The sequence below is a fragment of the Podarcis cretensis genome (assembly GCF_951804945.1).
Source record: "Podarcis cretensis genome assembly, chromosome: 15".
NCBI classification, from domain to species: domain Eukaryota; kingdom Metazoa; phylum Chordata; class Lepidosauria; order Squamata; family Lacertidae; genus Podarcis; species Podarcis cretensis.
This window is the reverse complement of record NC_137185.1, coordinates 1,990,852-2,012,978: the sequence shown is the minus strand read 5'-3', so window position 1 is coordinate 2,012,978 and position 22,127 is coordinate 1,990,852. Positions and strand designations below refer to the sequence as shown.

At 49.1% G+C, this 22,127-nt stretch overlaps 1 protein-coding gene across 4 annotated transcripts in view; it reads left to right on the top strand.

Moving 5' to 3' along the window:
• Window positions 1-2,047: 2,047 nt before the first annotated feature.
• Window positions 2,048-22,127, top strand: part of GIT1 (GIT ArfGAP 1) — a 49,540-nt gene continuing 29,460 nt past the window's right edge. For all 4 annotated transcript variants that reach the window (XM_079955550.1, XM_079955549.1, XM_079955548.1 and 1 more), the window contains exons 1-2: window positions 2,048-2,192; window positions 20,853-20,986. In XM_079955550.1, coding sequence (XP_079811676.1) covers window positions 2,141-2,192; window positions 20,853-20,986 — 186 coding nt within the window. In that variant the 5' untranslated portion in view covers window positions 2,048-2,140. The remainder of the gene's footprint in view (window positions 2,193-20,852; window positions 20,987-22,127) is intronic.

Here is a 22,127-nt window from a genome sequence, read left to right as displayed (position 1 = left end):
GGAATGGGAAGTAGTTGGACAACTGTTGAAGGAAGATTACAGGCAGAATGAATGAATACTTTGTGGCTGTCTTCACCGCAAAAGATGTAGGGCAGATATTTGTGGCTGAGCTGGCAAAGGAGTCTGAAGAAGTGACCCGGGCAGTGGTGACAAGAGAGGGAATTCTCAGCCTTTCTTTTGTTAAAAACATAATAACAAAAAAATAATTGGGTCCAGGCAGCATCTGTAGAGCTGGAGAACTGCAGGTTCTACACTTCTGGTTTATTGGCAACTGGTCCAGAGAGAACAGGCTTTTGATGACATCTAAAATGGAGCCTGCATGTGTAAGAGCAGTGTGCCTCTGACTACGCAAGGGACAAAGGAGACAGCGGTGGCCTCTGTGCCCTGCTGGTTGGAAGCAGGGTGCTCTAAACGGTGGAACTCCCTCCCACAAGAAGGAGCAATGGCCCCCTACTTGGATGGATTTAAGAGAGATTTAGACAGATTCATGGAGGAGGAGAAGGGATTCTGTCCTCCCTCCTCTGTCAGAGACAGTAAATGCATCTGGATACCAGTTGTGGAGAGAGTGGCTGTTGTGCTCAGGTCTTGCTGTCTGCATTTGACTTTGCTTGCTGCCAGCGATAGTGGCATTCAGTCCAATCTGCCACCAGGCTGGCCAGTGACAAAGGGATACTGGGCTAGATCAGGACCCTTGGGCCTGATCCAGCAGCCCGGCTGCTCTTATATCCATTTCTATCACAGCATCTTCACTCTCCATTCGCCATCACTGACAACAGCAGGCGGCCCAATCTTGCATCTCGCTGGCTACAGTAAGAGAGGATGCCAGGCTAGATGGGCCTGATCCTTGGGCCTGATCCAACAGCCAGGCTGCCTCCTGATGTTCTTCTGGTCAAATCCACGAGGGCAGACTTTGGCTGCTGTTCAAAGCACACTTCCTTACTGGGACTTTGGGTGGTTAGGTTTCTGAGATCATGCAAATGGTACTGAGATGAATATTTAGAAGGCAATGAAAAAATCAGTGATGATAACGATAATAATTATGATGAAAATAACAGAATCATGGAGTTGGAAGGAAACCAAAAGATCACCTTTTGGTTTCCACTGCAGGAATCACAGCTAATACTGCAGTTTTAGCCTCTATTGTGGGCCTTATCCTTACCACGGGGTGTGGCAAGAACAGTCCTTTCAACTCCATTGTTGGATGAACGCTTTTAGGAAATGTTTCGTGGGCTTTCTTTTTAATCTCCCATTCAAGTTCACCTGTTTAGTATTTCATCTTCTTGTTCACATTTGGCTGTGCCCAATGTCATCCCTACTCGGAGCAGACCCATTAAAGGGATTAGGCACAACTCAAATCAGTTTGGTTGCTTTCCATGGGTCTGCGGAGAGCATAACTTAATTTGATACGACCCCCCTTTTCTTTGTGGAAAGAGACAAATATTGTTGATGTTGTTATCCCACATTTTCCCCAGCCCGGGACTGGAGGCAGCTTACACAAACCCAAACAGCTAAAACGGAAGAGAATTGTTAGAATGTAAATAAACTCGAGCAGAATTGAAACAGTACACAATAATGATACATTTATTTAGATAATAATAATAAACGAATGAAATACACTCCGACGAAAATGGAACCCTCCTCTCAGAGCGCTCCTGAGCATGTGCAAAGAGCCCGACCCGAGGCTCGTGCCCTGCAAAGTCAAGGCGTTTCTGCTGCCCGCATCCACTCTCCCCGAGGAGGAAAGAACCCAGGTGTCCGGAGCTCCAGAAGCCAGGATCCCTCTCCTGGTGGCGTCCCTCGCTCCCTCCCTCTTTCCGCGGCTCTGGAAGGGACCCAGGCGTCCCGGCGCGGCTGCTCCCGGGGACCCAGGCGTCCTGCTTCCTCTTCCTCCTCCTCGTTCCCGGCGAGGTCGCGCCTGGCTGCGCCCTCCCGCCGCGCGCCTCGCTCCGCCTCCGGAGGGCCGGCCTTGCGCGCCCGCCCCACCGCCTGGCTTCTTCCTGCAGGAGGAGGAGGAGGCGGCTGCTGCTGCTGCTGCTGGCGCTGCTGCCCCCGCCGCCGCCGCCGCGCTGAGCCCCGGAGCCCGGCGGCCGAGGGAGCCCGGCGCCGGCGGGGTGGTCGCGGCGCGCGGCGCCCGCTCAGGATGTCGCGCAAGGTGCCCCGCGCGGAGGTGTGCGCCGACTGCAGCGCCCCAGGTGAGCCCGGCGGCGCCGGGAAGGCGGGCGGGCGGGGAAGGAAGGAAGGAAGGAAGGCGGGGCCGGGCCTGCAGCACCAGCTCCGGCGCCCGATCCGACGCCCCCGGCCGCCAGGTAGGGCGAGCACCGCGGCCGGGCCTGCTGCTCCCGCGGCGGCGGCGGGGAGCCCAGCGCGGAGCCTCGCCGGGGAGAGAAAGGCGAGCCCTCGGGCTGCCTGCCTGGCGTCGCCCCCCCCCCCCCCCGCGGGGACCCAGGCGCCCCCATCGGCCCCCGGGAAGAGGACCCAGGCGTCCTGGCGCACCGCACCCCACCCCTACAAACGCCAGGGATAGGACCCAGTGGAAACACCTGGAGCCAGGTGTCCTGGTGAACCCCCCCCCCCCTGTACACACTAGGAAGAGGACCCAGGCGTCCTAGTGCCCTCGCCCCAACTGAGGCACTGGGAATATGAGCCGGCCATTCTCTTCCCCATCATAGGGAGACTAGGAATACAGGGCCCTGGTGCACACCCGCCTTCCCATAGAGGCACCAGGAATAGGACCCAGGCGTCCTGGTCCTTCCCCTCCCCCCTTATCATTCACAGATATTTGCATTCTGATTCTGCTCATGCTGCTTCTCTGAGCGATTTCTATAGCCATGGCTGGGGGGCGGGGGCAGGAAGGACACCTGCTCCACATGCAGAAGGCAGCAAGTTCACTTCCTGGTGGCATCTCTACCCCGCCTCTCTGGTGCCCTGAAGAACTGCTGCCAGTCCGTGTGGACAGTACAGGGATCAATGAGCCAGTGGTCTGACTGCCTAGGAGCCTCCTGCCCCACCCAGCCCCTCTTTCTTTCCCCTCCTCTCCCAGGCATCATTTAGGGCCCCTCCCAACCAGCACTGGGGAGGGAGCCCCCCCAATGCTTAGGCCTTCACACACCCCTTACTTATCACACTCCTAGTGACCTGGAACAGAGCCCAGAAGGGCTCCCATCCTGCAAGCAGAACCCAGGTGTCCGGGTGTTCCCCCCTCCCGCTGACACCCCCCTTACCCTTGGAGAGACATGTGTTCACATGTGACCCCCATCTTTCAGCTGCCCAACCAAGGCCTTCCTAAAGCAGCCTGGCATTCCTTGGGGTCTGTGTGTGTGTGTGTGTGTGTGTGTGTGTGTGTGTGTAGGAGATTGTAAGATCATTGGGGCAGAGTTCTCCCTCTTCCCACCCATTCCAAAAATAAACACCACTTCCCTGTGGATCTGAAATGGGGCGTTTGCTCGTTATATAAAATCCGGAGGCCTGAATTGCAGAACCTTCTTCTCCAGCAGGAAATCTCAGCTCTTTCTCTCCTGCCCTGCTTTGGCTAATTAATAGGAGATCCAGGCATCTTGGTTGCTATTTGTAGTTTCTCAGGAGTTAAAAGTTTCACGCGGGGATGGAGAGATCCCTTGCCAGGTGTGTGTCTGCGTGTGTTGAGTTGCATCTTCACCTGGGCACAGGTGCGATCTTCTCTTACTTGTGGTTGGGGGTTCCAGGGTTGGCCGGTTGCTTTACGGAGCAAAACTAGGCCCTATAATTTAGGAACAAAGGAACTTATAGTGGCTTAATGTGACTCTGTGTAGCTCCATTGTGTCTACACTGGTTGGCAGCAGCTCTCCAGGGTTTCAGGCAAGGTTCTCTCCCAGCCCCACCTGAAGATGCTGCTGAGCGGTGGTACGGCTAATATTTAGATTTGATAACACAACTTTTCTGTATAAGTCTACTGAAAGCAGCAGCTTGCCACAGAAGGAAAATAAATGCAGATCATTGCATCATTACGGCGACAATCAAATGTGGCTAAATTGTTTCAGAATGTAACAATCCGCCAAATAACATTGTTTGATTATGTGCTTGAACCAGGGACACCCTCTCCCACTAGGCTACTTTCCCCTAGATTGCAAGCTGGATCAAGCCTTTGGGCCACCTAGTGCATTACTGACTGGCAGCAGCAGGGGGAGGGTCTTTGCCGGGGCTACCTGGGAAATGAACTCTGGACCTTCTGGATGCAAGGCAGGTGCTGTACCAGGAAGCTACAGCTCTTCCTTTAAAACTGAAACCAAGATTCCGGTCCTCATGGTTCTGAATTAAAGGCTGCTTTAAACTAGAATCCATCTGCAGAGTCAGTCTGTTGGCCACCTGGCTCAGGACTGTTTACTCTGACTGGCAGCTGCTCTCCCGAGTTTGAGGTGGAAGATATTCCCAGCCATACCTGGAAAAGGGGAAGATGAAACCTGGGGTGTTCTGTATTCAGGACAGATGCTCTACCATGGAGCTATAGCTTTTGGCCCCAGCTGGTTAATGACTCTGATCTACTGATCCACTGGGATATCGGGATATACTGGGAGACCTCTGGGTGGTTTGCAACAGATCTGCAAGGATTTCTTACTCCCGCTACGTTAAATGACTTTTCTTCCCATCCCCGCCATTACGCTTCTGAAATGAAGAAAGCTTGATGTAACTAGGAACAGATTTTGGGGGAGATATGGAAGGGCAGCTCAGTCCTAGTACAGTCGTACCTTGGAAGTCGAATGGAATCTGTTCCGGAAGTCCGTCCGACTTCCAAAACGTTCAGAAACCAAAGCGCAGATTCTGATTGGCTGCAGGAAGCTCATGCAGCCAATCGGAAGCCCCATTGGACGTTCAGCTTCCAAAAATCGTTCGAAAACTGGAACACTCACTTCCGGGTTTGCGGCGTTCAGGAGCCAAAACATTCGAGAACTAAGCTGTTCGAAAACCAAGGTACGACTGTACTTGAAAAAAATCTCTGTGCCCCATCGTGCCCCTTCATTCTAACTTGGTTCACTCTCTTGAGCTGTCCATGGACTATAGCTCAGGGGTAGAGCATCTGAAGTTCTCGAGTTCAACCCCTGGCATCTCCAGGTAAGGCTGGGGAGGGGGTGTCCCTTGCCTAATATCCTGGAATATCTGCTGCCGGTCAGTGTGGACAATACTGAGCTAGATACACCAGTGATCTAGCTCTGTAGGGGATTAGAATGAGGAAGGGGAGAACTGTCACCTTGAGCTGCTTGGAGGGAAATGTGGGATAAAAAAGAGATAAATAAGCATTTAAGCCAGCCCTTTATTCAAGATCATGAGGACTGGTATTTTAAGGGTTGCTTTAAAGCGAAGAATCAGAGCTAGAGCACCTGCTTGGCATGCAGAATGTCACAAGTTCAACGCCTGGCATCTCCTGGTAGGGCCTGAAACCCTGGGAAGCTGCTGTTGCCAGCCAGTGTAGGCAGTACTGAGTTAGAAACACCAATAGTTTGACTCTGTCTGTATAAGGCTGCCTCCTGGGATTACTGACAGTTGAATGCGAGAGCGCAGATCTTTCTTTCCTTTTTTTAACAACCCCATTGCACTTGCAATGTGATAGAAAATGTTCTGTATTTACAGCATTTCGGCACAAATCCTGATTCTGGGTCAAGGGATGACTGTGTGAATCGTTCCGTAAAATGGGAAGGGGGAGGAAGGTCCTCAGCTGCTTATGAGTCCTTCGGTTGTGGGATCTATCCTGACTCGGGGAAGAAAGGGCTAGACCGGAGCAGGAGCCGTATCTGAGCCTCCCTATACAGGGGCAGACTACCTTGGAGTGCGCTGCTTGTGATCTTCCTCCCACTTGCTTTGTGGGGAAAAGACTGTGGCTCCAGTCCTTTGTGGCACCTACCAGATTGGACTGGGTATGTCCGTCCATCCCCCCGCCTGAAACCCTGGAGAGGGCTACTGCTGCCAGTCAGTGCAAGCGACACTAAGCTATGCAGGGCAAGGATGCTAGTGCAGGGAGGTTTCTGTGTCGGCCTGGAGGATTCCCTGGCTTGGGTCAGAAGTCCTTATCTGGCAGAATGGCCTGTTGAGGAAGTGAACAATAGAGAAAAACATTAGAGGGGGGTCTGTTTCCTGCAGAGGGTAAAAGCAGGATTTTGCTCCTTGCTCCCTGCCTGCTATCATCCTTATGTGTGGGCAAGACACACCCTCCATCCACATCTACCCGCTCTGCAAACAATCTAAATAAGTTGCTTTTAATATTGCATTTTATTTTATTTATTCTGTATAATATATGCACTGTTTGATTTTAAAAACAACAACCCTCAAAGCGGTTCATAATTAAGATAACACAGTAAAACGATCAAGGGAGTGAATTAACCACAATCATTTTAGACTTTGGAAAAGTTAAAAGAATGACGGATCAAAACTCACACCAGCTTTCTAAGCATCTGGCTAGGCTTGCCAAACAAAAATGTTTTTAGCAGGAGCTGAAAAGGGTTTATCGCTATGGAAGTAGTCAATGGGCAGGGAGTTCCGAAGTATAGATGCTGCTACCTAAAATACTGAGTTCTTGCAAACGTTGCAGCATGCCATGGGACTTTACATACATGCCTAATTTTATTTGTATTTCAAGCCCTGCTCAAGACAGCTTGCAACACGAAAAATATGCATAACTAGAACATAGCAAACGTAGTCATAAACAATAAACAAAACATCAAAAAATACTCTACCAAACGGAACGGTTTCCACATAAATCACAAGATCTGAAATATAGATACACAAAACCCAACAGCAAAAACACCCCACCCATTACAACCCTCCCCCAAACAACCCCCCAGCCTAAAAGTCTGTTCAGCAGCCTCCGCTTTTGTAGCTGGAGTCAGTCCAAGCTCCGCCCTCCCAGGCCAGGTGGGGAAAGGTGTGCGAGGCAGGGAGCAGGTCTCCCAGGACCCACAGCCAAGATGGTCCTTAGGGTGGAGGGTGGGCCATGAATAAACAAAGAATGAAGTATAAGCTTCTATGGGGAGGGAGGAAATAAGAAATTAAACCAGAGGTCAGCAAACTTTTTCAGCAAGGGGCCAGTCCACTGTCCCTCGGACCTCGTGTGGGGTCGGACTATATTTTGGAAAAACAATAATGAACGAATTCCGATGTCCCACAAATAACCCAGAGATGCATTTTAAATAAAGGGGCACATTCTACTCATGTAAAAACAGGCTGATTCCCGGACCGTCCGCAGGCCGGATTTAGAAGGCGATTGGGCCAGATCCGGCCCCCGGGCCTTAGTTTGCCTACCCATGAATTAAACTTAAGGTTGCAAATGCTGGGGTGGCCCAAGTGTCCGGAAAGCTTCAAATTTATTTATTATTTCTCAAAATCTATGTACCACTTGGGTGTTAAAAAAACCCCAAACCTCAATCTGGTCTATGAAAAGTATAAAGCAAAAGATAATTATGAATAAGAACCATTAAAAAATAAATAAACTAGCAATGAACAAAAACCCATACCAGTATTTGAGATATCTGGACTGGACAAACAAAAATGTCTTTAGCAGGCACCGAAAAAAGTACAGTGAAGTAGCCCATCTGATATCAAGAGGCAGGGAGTTCCAAAGGGCAGGTGCGGCCTCTTGCTGGGCGTGACTCTGCTAGAGATTCCTGACACAGATGGGCTAGACCTGATCTTGGGCCTTCCGCTGTTCTTTCCTTCCTATTTCTCCCATTTGTCCTTTCCTTTTGCTTAGAACGATCGCAAACTCTTTGGGAACGCTTTGAAAATATATTCTTCCATGGTTTTGCAAGGCCTGTCCCAAGGGTGGGTAAAACCTGAGACCCTCCTGGTATGGTGGGACTCCAAATCCCATCAGCCCTAGGAGCCGACAGTCGGGGATGATGGGAGTTGTATTCCAGCAATATCTAGATCAGTGTTTCCCAACCTTGGGCCTCCAGCTGTTTTTGGACTACAACTCCCATCATCCCTAGCTAGCAAGACCAGTGGTCAGGGATGATGGGAATTGTAGGAGGGTCTCAGGTTTTACCCACCCTCGGGACAGGCCTTGCAAAACCATGGAAGAATATATTTTCAAAGCGTTCCCAAAGAGTTTGCGATCGTTCTAAGCAAAAGGAAAGGACAAATGGGAGAAATAGGAAGGAAAGAACAGCGGAAGGCCCAAGATCAGGTCTAGCCCTGCCCTGGCTTATGGGTTGTTTCTCCTTCTTGTTCCCGTGTGGCTGAGAGTCAGCGATTCCTACTGGTCACTGGAGAACCCCAGTTTCTTGTCCTGGATTTTGTGGGGCGATATCTCTCAGAACCCGGGAGGGGGGGGCTCCTTTCTGACCCACCCAGGAGTGGAGATCTAGCTCCCCTTCCCACCGCCAGCCTCTGTTTCCTTGGCGGCAGGCGGAAGAGGGATGCCGCTGGCAGAGAAGTCTCTCCTGACGCATGACAAGCCGTTCCTCAGTGCCAGAGGCTCCCGGGGGCACAGAATGCAGACATCTGCCAAGTCAACTCTCTCTTCACTGCCATCTGTGCAGGATGAGCCCACGCACATCCTTCAAGTCTTGCGAATGGGAGGCTGGGAGGAATGGCTGGAGAGGTCCTTGCCGGTGCTGCCGGTTGGTGCTGGGGACCCCAAATTGAGAAGGAAGGGCATGGAAATCCTGGCTGAAACCCAGAGAGCTGCTGCCAGTCAGTGTAAGCAGTACCGACCTAGAAGTACAACCATTGGTCGAAAACGTACCGAAGCAGTGTGTGATAAAATAAGAATAAAGTGCAAATGATTACAATCTTGGGTCAACAGAAAGTGATAAAGCAATTTTTGTGCAGTTGAATAAAAGGATCCCAGTGTGTTGGTGGTGGATATCATGGAGCAGTGAGTTTGCCTATGGAACTCGCTGCTACAAGGTAGATGGTGAGGAGTCCCTGGGTTAGACAACTTTGAAGAAGATTGGACCCATTACCTATTGAGGCCTGTTAGTCTCTATGGCCGTATAGAGTCTATTTCCTGATATACTTGGTCATCTGATTTCGCATGGCATTTTTCGGTATCCTATGAGGCTGGCTGGCAGACAGCAAAGTTGATAGGTGAACTGGATGCTGCCCTGGGCTCCTTTGGAAGGAAGGGGTTAAATTAAATTCATAAATAATAATAATTATTAAGAACGATGCTTCTCCTTACACGGGAACTCACCCATGCCCTATATGAGCTGCAGACTCCAGATTCCCAGAGGGGAATGGTACCACTATTTGGGGGGCAATGGGATTCCCTAGGGGGGTGCTGAGAGGCAGGAGGGCACTGGTGCCAACCAGACTTTCAAAGTTGGTTTCCCTGCCTCAAGCTCACCAGTTTTGTTGAATTAATCAACCACAGAGTTTTAACTTTGAACAAACGTGCGATTAATTGTTTCATTGTGTTACGATCTTCCTTCGTGGGCCATGCAAACCGCTGTTCTGAATACTGTAATGCTTTTTTGTGGGGTAGGGGGGGCACTGTGGATGTGTTTATGGAACCGGGGGGCGGGTGACAGTCCCCTCAAATAAATTGGGAACCCCTGAAGCAGAGCTTGCCTTGTTTTGTTAGCCTAGGCTGGAGATTGCTGGCCGTTCTTTCCATTCTCCGCAATCCAAACTTTGCAGGTCAGCCATAAACTTTCCCCCCTGGCCAGGATAGGAAGGAAATGCCGGGAGGGGCTCTCCATCTGCAAGCCCTCGACATATCCTGCCTTGAGAAGGGCTGTGGTGTCAGGCTTGTTTTCAAGTTAGGGCCTGGGACTTCCTCCCCCCAAGTCTGTTGACACCTATCTTGCCTTCTCTTCTACACAACCCCTCCCCACGAAATCACAAGTTGGTGGTGGGGAAAGGGACCCAGGAGTCCTGCGGCTCACCCCCCTTCCCCAGGCCTCATTTCCTAGCTGGCTTTGGTGGTGGGTGGGGGTTGGCTCTCTTTTAAGTTCCTCCCATTTGTGGGTCTTAGGAACTCCTTAGCACTTACCCATCTATGTACCTCAGTATTGTCCACACGGGCTGGCAGCATTACAGGCAGCCCTGTCTGGGGATGGCAGGGGTTGAAGTCCAGAACTTCTACTTGCCATGCTGGAGATCTTGGGCTGAGCTACAGCTTATCCTCTAAAAATAAAACCAGGTTCTAGTCTTCATGGTTCTGACTGAAGGGTTGGTATAAATAGGGACTTGTGCAGACCACTGGGCTATCTTGCTGGCTGCTGGCTGCACTGACTGGCAGCAGTGGTTTCCGTGTTTGAGACAAGGGGTCTTTCCCGGTGTCGGGAAAGGGCATTGCAGAGTTGGAAAAGGTGCAGGAAACAGCAACCCAAATGAACCAGGGAGTGGAGTGACTCCCCAGGGAGGAGAGTTGGGTCTTTTTCATTTACAGGAAAACTTAAGAAGTGGCAAGTGAGGAGTTAATATAATTATGCAAGGCAAGGAGGGAGGCGGGAGGGAAAAGCTTTTCATTCTCACTCCTAATGCTAGAACTGGTGGACACCCAGGGAAGCTGAAGGCTGGAAGATTCAGGGCAGACCAAAGAAAGAGTTGGACTATGGAACTCCCTGCCACAGGAAGCAATGATGGTCCCAACCTGGATGGCTTTAAAAGAGGACTGGGCAAATTCTTGGAGGAAGAGGATGAGGAGGAGAGGGCTATCGATGGTTGCTAGCTAGGAGGGCTGTTGCCCTGCCTCTGTAGTCGAAGGCAGCCCTGCTTCTGAATCCCAGTTTCTGGAAAGCTCAGGAGAGAAGAGTTGTTCTCGTGTTTGAATGCTGGTTTGCCATTGTGGCATCTGGTTGGCCCCAATGAGAACAAGAGGCTGGGCTAGGAGGGACCTCTTTGGCCTGATCCTGCGGGCTCTTCTTCTAAAGGCAGAGCAGGTGCTCTCCCACTGAACTACAGCCTGCTTGCCCAAGTCATTCATCACCACCGCCTGAGAAACAGTTTTTATCCAAATGCGATTTTGGGTTTAAACGCAGTGTAAAGTAGTCTCTGTAGGAGTATATTGTATTTAATTATGGGGTATTTTTAGGGGGTTAACCAGGCTGGGAGGGACGCGGGTGGCACTGTGGGTTAAACCACGGAGCCTAGGACTTGCCGATCAGAAGGTCGGTGGTTCGAATCCCCGCGACGGGGTGAGCTCCCGTTGCTCGGTCCCTGCTCCTGCCAACCTAGCAGTTCAAAAGCACAAAGTGCAAGTAGATAAATAGGTACCACTCCGGCGGGAAGGTAAACGGCGTTTCCGTGCGCTGCTCTGGTTCGCCACGTGACCCCACATGCTGGCCACGTGACCTGGAAGCTGTACGCCGGCTCCCTCGGCCAATAAAGCGAGATGAGCGCCGCAACCCCAGAGTCGGCCACGACTGGACCTAATGGTCAGGGGCCCCTTTACCTTTAACCAGGCTGGGATAGCAGGCTTGTTGGTTTTTGAATGTCTGATGTAGATTTTTTCAATGTTGTTGTTTTGTATGGGACAAGGACAATAAAGATTATGGTATCGTACCAGCAACTCATCCTAGCAAACGAAACCCCATGCATTTCAGGGGGTTGGGCAAGATGACCGCTTGGGTCCCTCTCAACCTGACAGTTCTTTGGGAGCCAAATCCAGGTGCGGCAGGAACAGGCAGCAGGCTGGTTATGGTTGATTCGGGTTTTCTTAGGACGGGCCTCTGGGCTCCCAGCTGTCTCCCACGCCCTGTTTCTGGCGGAGCTTTGCATCCCACAGGCTCCTCCGAGACATGATTGAACAAGGCCAGGCGGAAGCTGCGGCCTGCGAGCGATTTGGGAGCCGCCGCTTGGCTCTGAAGCCACCGTACCCACACAAAACATGCCCCCTCCCTTCGCCCAAAGAAGGAACAGTTGCTGCCAGCTGTGGCCGCCCATCCGAGGGAGCTGGGGAGCTCTGAGGCAAAGGCTGGGGGTTTGTTGTGAACAATGGAAGTGACGCATCCCAGAGTTGGGTGAGGAACAGGAGGCGGGCATGGATCCGTGGCAGAGCAGCCGCTTGGCAGGCAGAAGGTCCCTGGGTAGGGCGGGGATGGGCTCCCCGCCCGAAACTCTGGAGCACTGCTGGCAGTCAGTGTGGACAGTATTGAGCTGGATGGAGCAAGAGTCTTGGTAGAAGGCAGCTTCCTACGTTCCTGTTTCAAAACCTTGAGAACTAGCATCTTAGCGGTCAGGCTTTTGGGAACCGCCTGGTTTTAAAGAAAGGGCTCCTAATAGTTCTGTGCTGTTTTGAGGATTTTAATAGGCTTGCTTTTTTATTGGTTTAGTTTTGTTTATTAAATTTGTATACCTCCTTATACCTCCAGGTCCCAGGGGAGATACAGCATAAAATCACAAAATGAAAACGAACATGAAAACAACCCTATAACTCCCCACAACAACACATTTTAAAAGGGCATGGCATGTCAATCAGCCCAAGGCCTGGTTGAAGAGGAACATTTTTGCCTAGCGCCTAAAGAAACATAAAATGATTTTTATATCGTTTTGATTGTGTCAGAGTTGAATTACCTTTCAATGGTTAGCTTTTTAGCTGTTTTGTGTTTTCTCTGAGTTGTTTTGATTTGTTGCAAGCCGCCTTGAGCGCTGGTCTGGGGAAAAGGTCGGATATAAATATATTCAATGCTTTTTTCCTTTCAAAATAATAATGTTTAGGGGTACTCTCATTTTCCTACTCATATTGAAATTCTGCCTCTCAGTGAGGCCAAACTTAGATTCACCAAATGTTTAGGGGTATGCGTCCCCACCCCACCCCCAGAAAAAAGCACTGAATATATTTATAATGCTAATAATTACAATTATAATGGAATAAATAAATAAAGCAAATGCAATCCCTGGGCTTGACTCCCGCCTCCGACAAAGGGGACTTGGTTGGAATCTTTACGGGAGGCTGTGGTTCTTTTAGGGGATTTGGAGCGTGGCCTATTGGCCACGGCAGGGTCAAAGCTGGGTGAGGGAGCCGGCGGGGTTGTGGGCGATGGGGCTGTCTCTCCCTGTATGCCTCCTTCCCTCGTTGACCTTTCCATCCTGCTTGCTTCTCTGTTCTGGAAAAGGGAATCGAGAAGAAAAGGCCCTCTTGTCAGGGCGACACAGCTCCCCCCTCCCTTGCAGACCCACAGCAGGGAGGTGGCGGTCGAGGAAACAACCAATTTTTCAGCTGTGTGAAGTACAGGAGGGCACAGGTTTGATCCCTGGCACGTCCTGGCTGAAAGGGCCTTCGTTCATGGGTTACAAAAGAATCAAGGGTCTTAGAAATTGCAGAAATTCCAACCCCTGCAATGCTGGAATATGCAGCTGTCCCATATGGGGATCGAACCAGCAAGCAAACTAAGGCCCAGGGCCCGGATCTGGTCCAATCGCCTTCTCAATCCAGCCCGCGGATGGTCCAGGAATCAGCCTGTTTTTACATGAGTAGAATGTGTCCTTTTATTTAAAATGCATCTCTGGGTTATTTGTGGGGCATAGGAATTCATTCATTATTGTTTTTCCAAAATATAGTCCGCCCCCCCACAAGGTCTGAGGGACAGTGGACTGGCCACCTGCTGAAAAAGTTTGCTGACCCCTGCTCTAGAGCCACACAAAGGAAGCTATGTGATGCTAAGGAAGCTGGCCTGCATCAGAACAGTCGAACGGTCTTCCAGAACATAGGTTCGACTGTACGTCTTTTAGAAGACATCTGAAGGCAGCTGTGTACAGTGGTACCTCGGGTTAAGAAATTAATTCGTTCTGGAGGTTCGTTCTTAACCTGAAACTGTTTCAACCTGAGGTACCACTTTAGCTAATGGGGCCTCCCACTGCCGCTGCAGCACAATTTCTGTTTTCATCCTGAAGCAAAGTTCTAAACCCAAGGTACTTTTCTGGGTTAGCAGAGTCTGTAACCTGAAGTGTCTGTAACCCGAGGTACCACTGTATAGGGAAGCTGCTAATGTTTGATGTTTTATTGTGTTTTGGTATCTGTTGGAAAGGGACGCAGGTGATCAGAAGGTCGGCAGTTCGAATCCCCATGACGGGGTGAGCTCCCATTGCTCTGTCCCAGCTCCTGCCAACCTAGCAGTTCAAAAGCACGTCAAAGTGCAAGTAGATAAATAGGTACCACTCCGGCGGGAAGGTAAACGGCGTTTCCGTGTGCTGCTCTGGTTCGCCAGAAGCAGCTTAGTCATGCTGGCCACATGACCCGGAAGCTGTACACCGGCTCCCTCGGCCAGTAAAGCGAGATGAACGCCGCAACCCCAGAGTCGTCCGCGACTGGACCTAATGGTCAGGGGTCCCTTTACCTTTATATCTGTTGGAAGCTGCCCAAAATGGCTGGGGCAACCCACGCAGATGGGTGGGGTACAAATAATAAAATAATTGTTGTTGTTGTTGTTTTTATTATTATTTAGACTCTTGATTTAACGGTCTCCCACGATGGGGAGGAGAGACCCCTGTATAGATGGAGGCATTTCTTCTGTCATTTGGGAGGGGAGCTTTGCTGAGTCTGGGGTGCCCCTCGTTCCTCTGAGCCAGGGTGACTGTCTGGGGCCTCAGAGTGGGGCATGGACACCTGCCCAACAAGGCCCCTCTGTTCTGGGTGGCTCTTTGTGCCTTCGGTCTCTGGGGCAACGGGGCGCCTCCTCTAGCAGCTGGGTCAGGGTGGCATCTTCTGAAACAGCCCTGTCTGGCAGCTGGCGTGAGTCTTTGCTGGGTCCAAGGCAGGGTGCCGGCCATCTCTCCGCCCCCACCCAGCGAACAGCCTTCCCCGGTTTCAAACGCCCTTTTGTGCGGCGGAACAAAAGGTCCCCAGTGATTTGGTGGTGAGGGGGGAGGGGGAGCCAGGGCCTGGGCCTCCCAGCAAGGGGGAGGCGAGTGACGTCTTGGAGCCTCAGGGCAGCACCCAGGGACAGGCCTCCCTCCCAGGGGTGTCACAGTGGCGAAGGCAGCAGAGGCCCCACGTAGAAATCCCAGGGTTTAAGCGCTGCACGTCGGGGGTTCAATAGTTGTGATACTTGCACTGTGGGGGTTTAGTCTAGATGACTCTTAGGATCCCTTCCAGCTTGGCAATACAGTGATTTAGCTGCACCTTGTTAATAGTTTGTTTTTCAAACAAAACTAGTTTTGAAATAAAGTTGGTTTTTTTAACTGATTAAATCACAGAATTGTAGATGGAAGGGACTCTGAGGATCATCTAGTCCTGTGGTTCCCAACGTGGGGCACACACCCCACAGGCGGGGGCAATTTGATTTTTTTTTGGGGGGGGGCAATTCGAGAATGAGTTAGACTACGTTAATGGCCTTTTAGGCTTCCTCTATGTGAACAGGAGTTCGCTTTCTGAATAATAGCCCGGCTTTGGCTGGGAAGGGCGGGATATTAATAAATTATGATGATGATGATGTTCGGGGGGGGGCGGCATCAGGGTTTTAGAGATGCTTTGGTGGGTCATTGATCTACTCGAAACCCCTGTCTTGTTGTTTTTTGTAAACAGCTTTATTATAAATCTTGCAAAATAAATAACCTGAAAACTCGTCTTTCCCTCTCTTGCTTCTCCAATGCACCCCTCAAAAAAACCCCACAACCTGATCAATGATACCCTGGTGGGTCACTGAGCACAAACTCTTCACGTGCTCAGAAGTGCTCTCTACATTGTCTCTTTGGACTCTTGGTGGTGCAGAATTGGGCCTTGGGTGCATTGAGACAGAGGAAGCTGCTTTCTACTGAATCATTGCCCCACCTGGCCTGATCTTGTTTACACCATGCTTTCGGGTTTTGGGCAGGGAGTAGCTCCCCAGTTCTTCCTAGAGACCCCAGGCGTCGAATCGGGGACCTTATGCATGCCAGCCAGAGCTGTGGGTAGAGAAGACTCCTGATGAGAGTCTTCTGGGTTCTTCTGAAGGGGGTGGCGGTGTTTTGGGGTGTCAGGAGCTGAGGAACATGTCAGCGAATGCTGCAGTCCTCCCGAAAGGGGGGGGGAGTGGAGGGTTGGCGCTGCAAATTTCGGTGCATCCCCCGGGAGTACAGGGTGGGGGTGCCAAGCTTGGAATAGCTACTTGCGTGGGAGCCTCTCTTTTGGTTTTTAGTTTTATTTGCACATAGGCAAAGGGAGGTGTGAAGATTGCACAATGTTTTAACCATGAAGTCTGGTAGCTGTGCGGTGCAGAAGGAAGTCGGCAGTTGTGGGGGGGGGCATAGTTAGAATGGGGTGAATTTCACAGCCTTGATTCTTCCTCTCTCCTCACCCACTCCCTCCAAGATTGTTCCTCTGACGCTTTATCTGGCCGAGACGCCCATTTTGCCCCACTTTCGGGAGCCACACTGGACGTCTCAGAAAGATGAAGGCATCATTTGGTACCTAGTTTATATATCTTGAGTTTCAAAAATTGCTTGCTGCTGGAAGTGAAGTTACAGGGAACCAGAGGGCCTTCTCGGTAGTGACACCCTCCCTGTGGAACGTCCTCCCACCTGATGTCAAACAGATAAAGAACTATACAACTTTCAGAAGACATCTGAAGGCAGCCCTGTATCGGGAAATGGTTAATGTTTGAGGTTTTATTGTGTTTTTATATCCGTTGGCAACCCAGTCAGATGGGCGGGCTCCAAATATAACAATACAGTGGAACCTCAGTTGCCGAACAATTCAGAACCCGAACGCTGACAACCTGGAAATGAATGCTTCCGTTTTCGAACGTGCCTCAGAGGTCAAACGGCTTCCGAGGTGCGTTTCTCCATTTTTTAAAGGAATTTCCAGTCTTCCGGAACAGATTACATTTGACAACCTAGGTTCCACACGCTTCAGGTTACATACGCTTCAGGTTACAGACTCCACTAACCCAGAAATATTACCTCAGGTTAAGAACGTTGCTTCAGGGTGAGAACAGAAATCGTGCGGCGGCAGCTGGAGGCCCCATTAGCTAAAGTGGTGCTTCAGGTTAAGAACAATTTCAGGTTAAGAACGGACCTCTGGAACGAATTAAGTACTTAACCTGAGGTACCACTGTAATGATAATAATAACAACAACAACAACTATTTAACAGCCTCCCTAGCTTATATATCTGACTTTCTAACATTGCTTTCACGATGTCATTATGTCTTTAAATCATGCTGAGGTGAGGTGAGGTGAGTGGAAACAGTGGAAAGAATGAGATTCACACCTGAGGACGCTTTTAAAGCAGGGGCCAGAAAGGTTTACAACAGTGGAGATCCCTCTGTGAGCCGGATCGTGTGCGTGCCCATGATTTCCGGCGTCTGCACATGTGCAGGCGCGATTTCCGGTGCTGCAGAAGCGAGTCCCCACGCCATGCTGCGCCGGTTTAGTGCAGCACACGGGGACTCACCAAGCAGGTGGCTCAGTTTGGGGGCGGCTTGGGGGCCGGTTAAACGACCCCTATGGGCCGCTTGTGGCCCATGGGCCTTAGGTTGCTGACCCCTGTTTTAAAGTGTCAAGGCCTAAAAGACACTTGACAATTTCTCTCTTTGTCACCCTGCTGGAAGGGGAAGAGTTGCCTCGGATGTTTCTAGGACGGCCTTTCGGGTTTCCGTAGCAACCAGGCAGGAGAGACAAGGTGTGTCTCTTCTGCATCAATAGATTTTTGATGGGTGCTCTCCCCCCTCCTAGCTTTCCCATGAAAATTCCCCGGAACAAGGTTTGCTGCGGAGGGGGCAAAATCTTTATTTCTAGATCTTTGGGGCCTGGTGGGGAGGAAGGGCCCCCTCTCACAGCCAGTGGCCCAATGGAGGAGTGTGGCCTTGAGCCCAGACTTAGCCCCAGAATGTGTGGGATGAGGAGACTGTCCTCTGAGCATGTACAAAGGGTTTTTTTGGGGGGGAGAAGGAGCTTGCTGCATGAAAACGTTAATGTTTTGTATGATAATTGTTCTTCTTCTTTATGGCATGGTGCATATTTTTTGTAAATTTGAAAGTACGACCAACGAAACATTGAGCTAAAATATGCCATAGGAAAGAGGAATAAAGATAAAGGATTTTTTTAAATGAAGTTTAAAAAAAGAATGAATAGTGTCAAATATATTCCATGGTAGTATGCACAGTTCATATTCATACAAAATGTATCAAGTGTTCAAAAACATTGCCAGATAAAATTGTATTTAGTAGTCTATTTGTGTAGTATATTGTATGTATCGTGTAGGGTAATATATTTATGTTTTTAAATGCAAAACAAGTTACCTTTTAAGTAACTAAGTGACTGCTAATAAGAATAAGAATAATACAGAAAAGCTTCTCTTCTCCCCGTCCCCCAAGCTGAGAATTAGAGACAAGTCAGAAGTCCAGAGCCCCCAAATCTATTTAAAAAAGAAAATTTAAATGCGCTGCCTTTGCATCTGATGCCATCTTGACTTTACTGGGTGATTTAGTTATTTTTAATGATCTGACAATATGACTTTGCTCTGAGGATGCCTTTGTAGGTGTGAAAAGGCAGCTGTGGCTGTTTTTAATTATAAATAATTCCAAAGCGTTGGCTGCGCTGCAGTGATAACTCAGAAGCTTCATCACCCCCATTCCTGCTTACCGATATTGTTCGTGTTATTAATTTACAGCTTGGCTTTTTCAGAAAAGTACACAAGCCATCCTCCCATGAAATCAGGGTAACACAAAGCACACATGTCCCCTCCTGTAGCTCAGGGGTATAGAACACTTGCTAGGCATGTAGAAGGTCCCTGGTTCAACCCTTGACATTTCCAGGTAGGGCTGGCAGAGACTCCCAGCCAGAAACCCTGGAGAGCTGCTGCTGCTGCTGCTGCCAGTCAGTGTAGACAGTACTAAGCTAGATGAGCTCAGTGGTTTGGCTTAGCATAAGGCAGCTTCCTGCGTCCTTTCTCCAAAAATACATTTCTATTTTCTTTTCGTAAATATACTTTTAAATTTCGTTTTGTACTGTATATAAAACAGAGAGAACCAAAGTTAAGAGCTGAAAGTTAAAAGATGAAAAACAAAGCTATAAAACAGGCACGGAGACTTGAGTCCGATTGCACGTGGGTTCAAATAACAAAATCCAAGTAAAGAATATTCGTGTCATCTGATTATCTGGTTCCAGACTTGCCAAGCTTGGGACGAGGCTTGTCTTGAAAATGTTGGCTCTGTTGTACATGTAATAAAGGAATACCAAATCATGTTAAAATGGTCCTTGTCAAAATCCCAGATTATGTGTGATTTTCTCCATTCTAGCTCTATTCCAGAGTGATTGGTACCAAGCGTCCAGAGTGAGATTTTGGGCCATTTCCCAATGAGTTGCAAATAACTATGCCAAGATCATATAGGAGACCAATTCTTTTGGCACTATATCTACATTGGCACCATCAGAAACATTAATTTTGGACAACAAACCATGGTTTCTTTAGTAACCTGTCTCATTTCCGTCAAAATTAAGTTCCAGGAATCTTGTATCGACTTACCGGTACATTCCCATCCTAAACAGAATAGAATAGAATAGAATTTATTATTTATACCCCGCCCATCTGGCTGGGTTTCCCCAGCCACTCTGGGCGGCTTCCAACAGAGTATTAAAATACAGTGGTCTGTTAAACATTAAAAGCTTCCCTAAAGAGGGCTGCCTTCAGATGTCTTCTAAAAGTTTGGTAGTTGTTGTTCTCTTTGACATCTGATGGGAGGGCGTTCCACAGGGACGGCGCCACCACCAAGAAGGCCCTCTCCCCAGTTCCCTGTAACCTCACTTCTTGCAGTGAGGGAACCGCCAGAAGGCCCTCCGTGCTGGACCTCCGTGTCTGGGCAGAATGATGGGGTGGAGACACTCCTTCAGGTATACAGGACCGAGGCCGTTTAGGGCTTTAAAGGTCAGTACCAACACTTTGAATTGTGCTCGGAAATGTGCTGGGAGCCAATGTCAATACCAGTTTCAATACCAGTGTTATGTGGTCTTGGCGGCCGCTCCCAGTCACCAGTCTAGCTGCCGCATTCTGGCTTAGTTGTAGTTTCCGGGTCACCTTCAAAGGTAGCCCCACATAGATCGCATTGCAGTAGTCCAAGCGGGAGATAACCAGAGCATGCACCACTCTGGCGAGACAGTCTGCGGGCAGGAAGGGTCTCAGCCTGCGTCCCAGAAGGAGCTGGTAGACAGCTGCCCTGGAACCTGCATCTCCATGGGCAGCTGTGAGTCCAAAATGACTCCCAGGCTGCGCACCTGGTCCTTCAGGGGCACAGTTACCCCATTCAGGACCAGGGAATCCTCCACAGCAGCACGCCTCCTGTCCCCCAAAAACAGTACAGTGGTGCCCCGCAAGACGAATGCCTCGCAAGACGGAAAACTCGCTAGACGAAAGGGTTTTCCGTTTTGGAGGTGCTTCGCAAAACGAATTTCCTATGGGCTTGCTTCGCAAGACGAAAATGTCTTGCGGGTTTTTCCCCCTCCCCCCCATTTTCTAAGCCGCTTATCAGCTGATCCGCTAAGCCGCTTAACAGCTGATCCGCTAAGCCGCTAAGCCGCTTAACAGCTGATCCGCTAAGCCGCTTATCAGCTGATCTGCTAAGCCCCTAAGCCGCTAATGGGCTTGCTTCACAAGACGAAAAAACTGCAAGACGAAGAGACTTGCGGAACGGATTCTTTTCGTCTTGCGAGGCACCACTGTACTTCTGTCTTGTCAGGATTCAACCTCAATCTGTTAGCCGCCACCCATCCTCCAACCGCCTCCAGGCACTCACACAGGACCTTCACCGCCTTCACTGGTTCTGATTTGAAAGAGAGGTAGATGTACCAAGTTCATCGCAATCTCCAACCATTAGATGATATGGAAGGAAGCAATTCTGACATTTGCAAAGGAGTGCGATACCATCTGCATAGCAATTTCAAGGTGTTTTCCCTAAGAAAACTGGAAACAGACATTAAGGGTCGCGATTTCCAAACTTTCAAACTTGTGGTTTTCTCTCCCTCCAGACCCTGGCTGGGCGTCAATCAATCGCGGAGTGCTGGTCTGCGACGAATGTTGCAGCGTCCATCGCAGTCTGGGGCGCCATATATCCATCGTCAAGCACCTTCGGCACAGCCCTTGGTCGGCCACCTTGTTGCAGGTGAGCGGGGGCAGCTTTCGGGATGAGGGCGAAGGGACAGTGGCATCCATAGAAGGGTGGCACAAAGCTGATTTTTTAAAAAATATATCTTTATTAATTTAAAATAAATGCATTTATGAAAAACAGATGTACATACAAGTAAACAAACATACAATCAAACAAACAAATAACAGAAAAATCAAACAAACCATCACATTATAAGATATAAGAAGATTAATATAATTATCATCGTATATACTCCTTGTATTGAACACAATTATAAAATTTATAGAAAATAAATTTAAAACTGACTTCCAGTTAATCTCGCTGTGCTTTGTCTATCCATTACTTTATACCGCACAGTTACATACTTCTTACATAATTTCTTTTTACCTCCCTACAAACTTATATTTATACAATACAGGGATCAGTCTAATTCTGCCAAGATGTTTCCTTTTATTCCATAGTTTTCTAAATATTCTTCAAAGATTCTCCAATCCTTATAGACTTTTTGTTTTGGTTGGCTGATTTTGAAGCGTGGTCTGCTATTACTGTATTGGCCCAAATATAAGCCGCATCGGAATATAAGCCGAACCTTTAAAATTCAGCGGCTTTGGGGAGGTTTGGGAACAGCGGGAGGGCTGGGCACCATTGTCCCGCGGTCCCAGGCTCCTTTCTGGGGGGGGGGGGAGCTGCGCCACTTTGCCGTAGGCATAAGGTCATGAATATCAGCCACACTTTAACTTTTCCCGATCAGAATTTGGGGAAAAAGTGCAGCTTATATTTGGGCCAATACAGTATTATTATTATTATTATTATTATTATTATTATTAACATTTGTATACCACCCTATGCCTGTAGATCTCAGGGCAATTTACAACCTAAAATTACAATATAAAAAAAGACAAAATATTCCATAATCCATATGCAGAAATGGCAAAACTTACCAGAAGAATAAGAAATCAAGATAGCAAACTTTCTATAAAAGAATGGAAGTGGTTTATTGAATATTTACAGATAAATTGTAAACAGATTAAAAACATTGGCAGGATTATTGTAATAACCTGCTGTTTCATAAGGTATATATTTAAAGAAGATGATCGAATGAACAAATTAAGTTAATTTGGATATGCAGAAGATATTAAAAATAAATTTAAGGAAC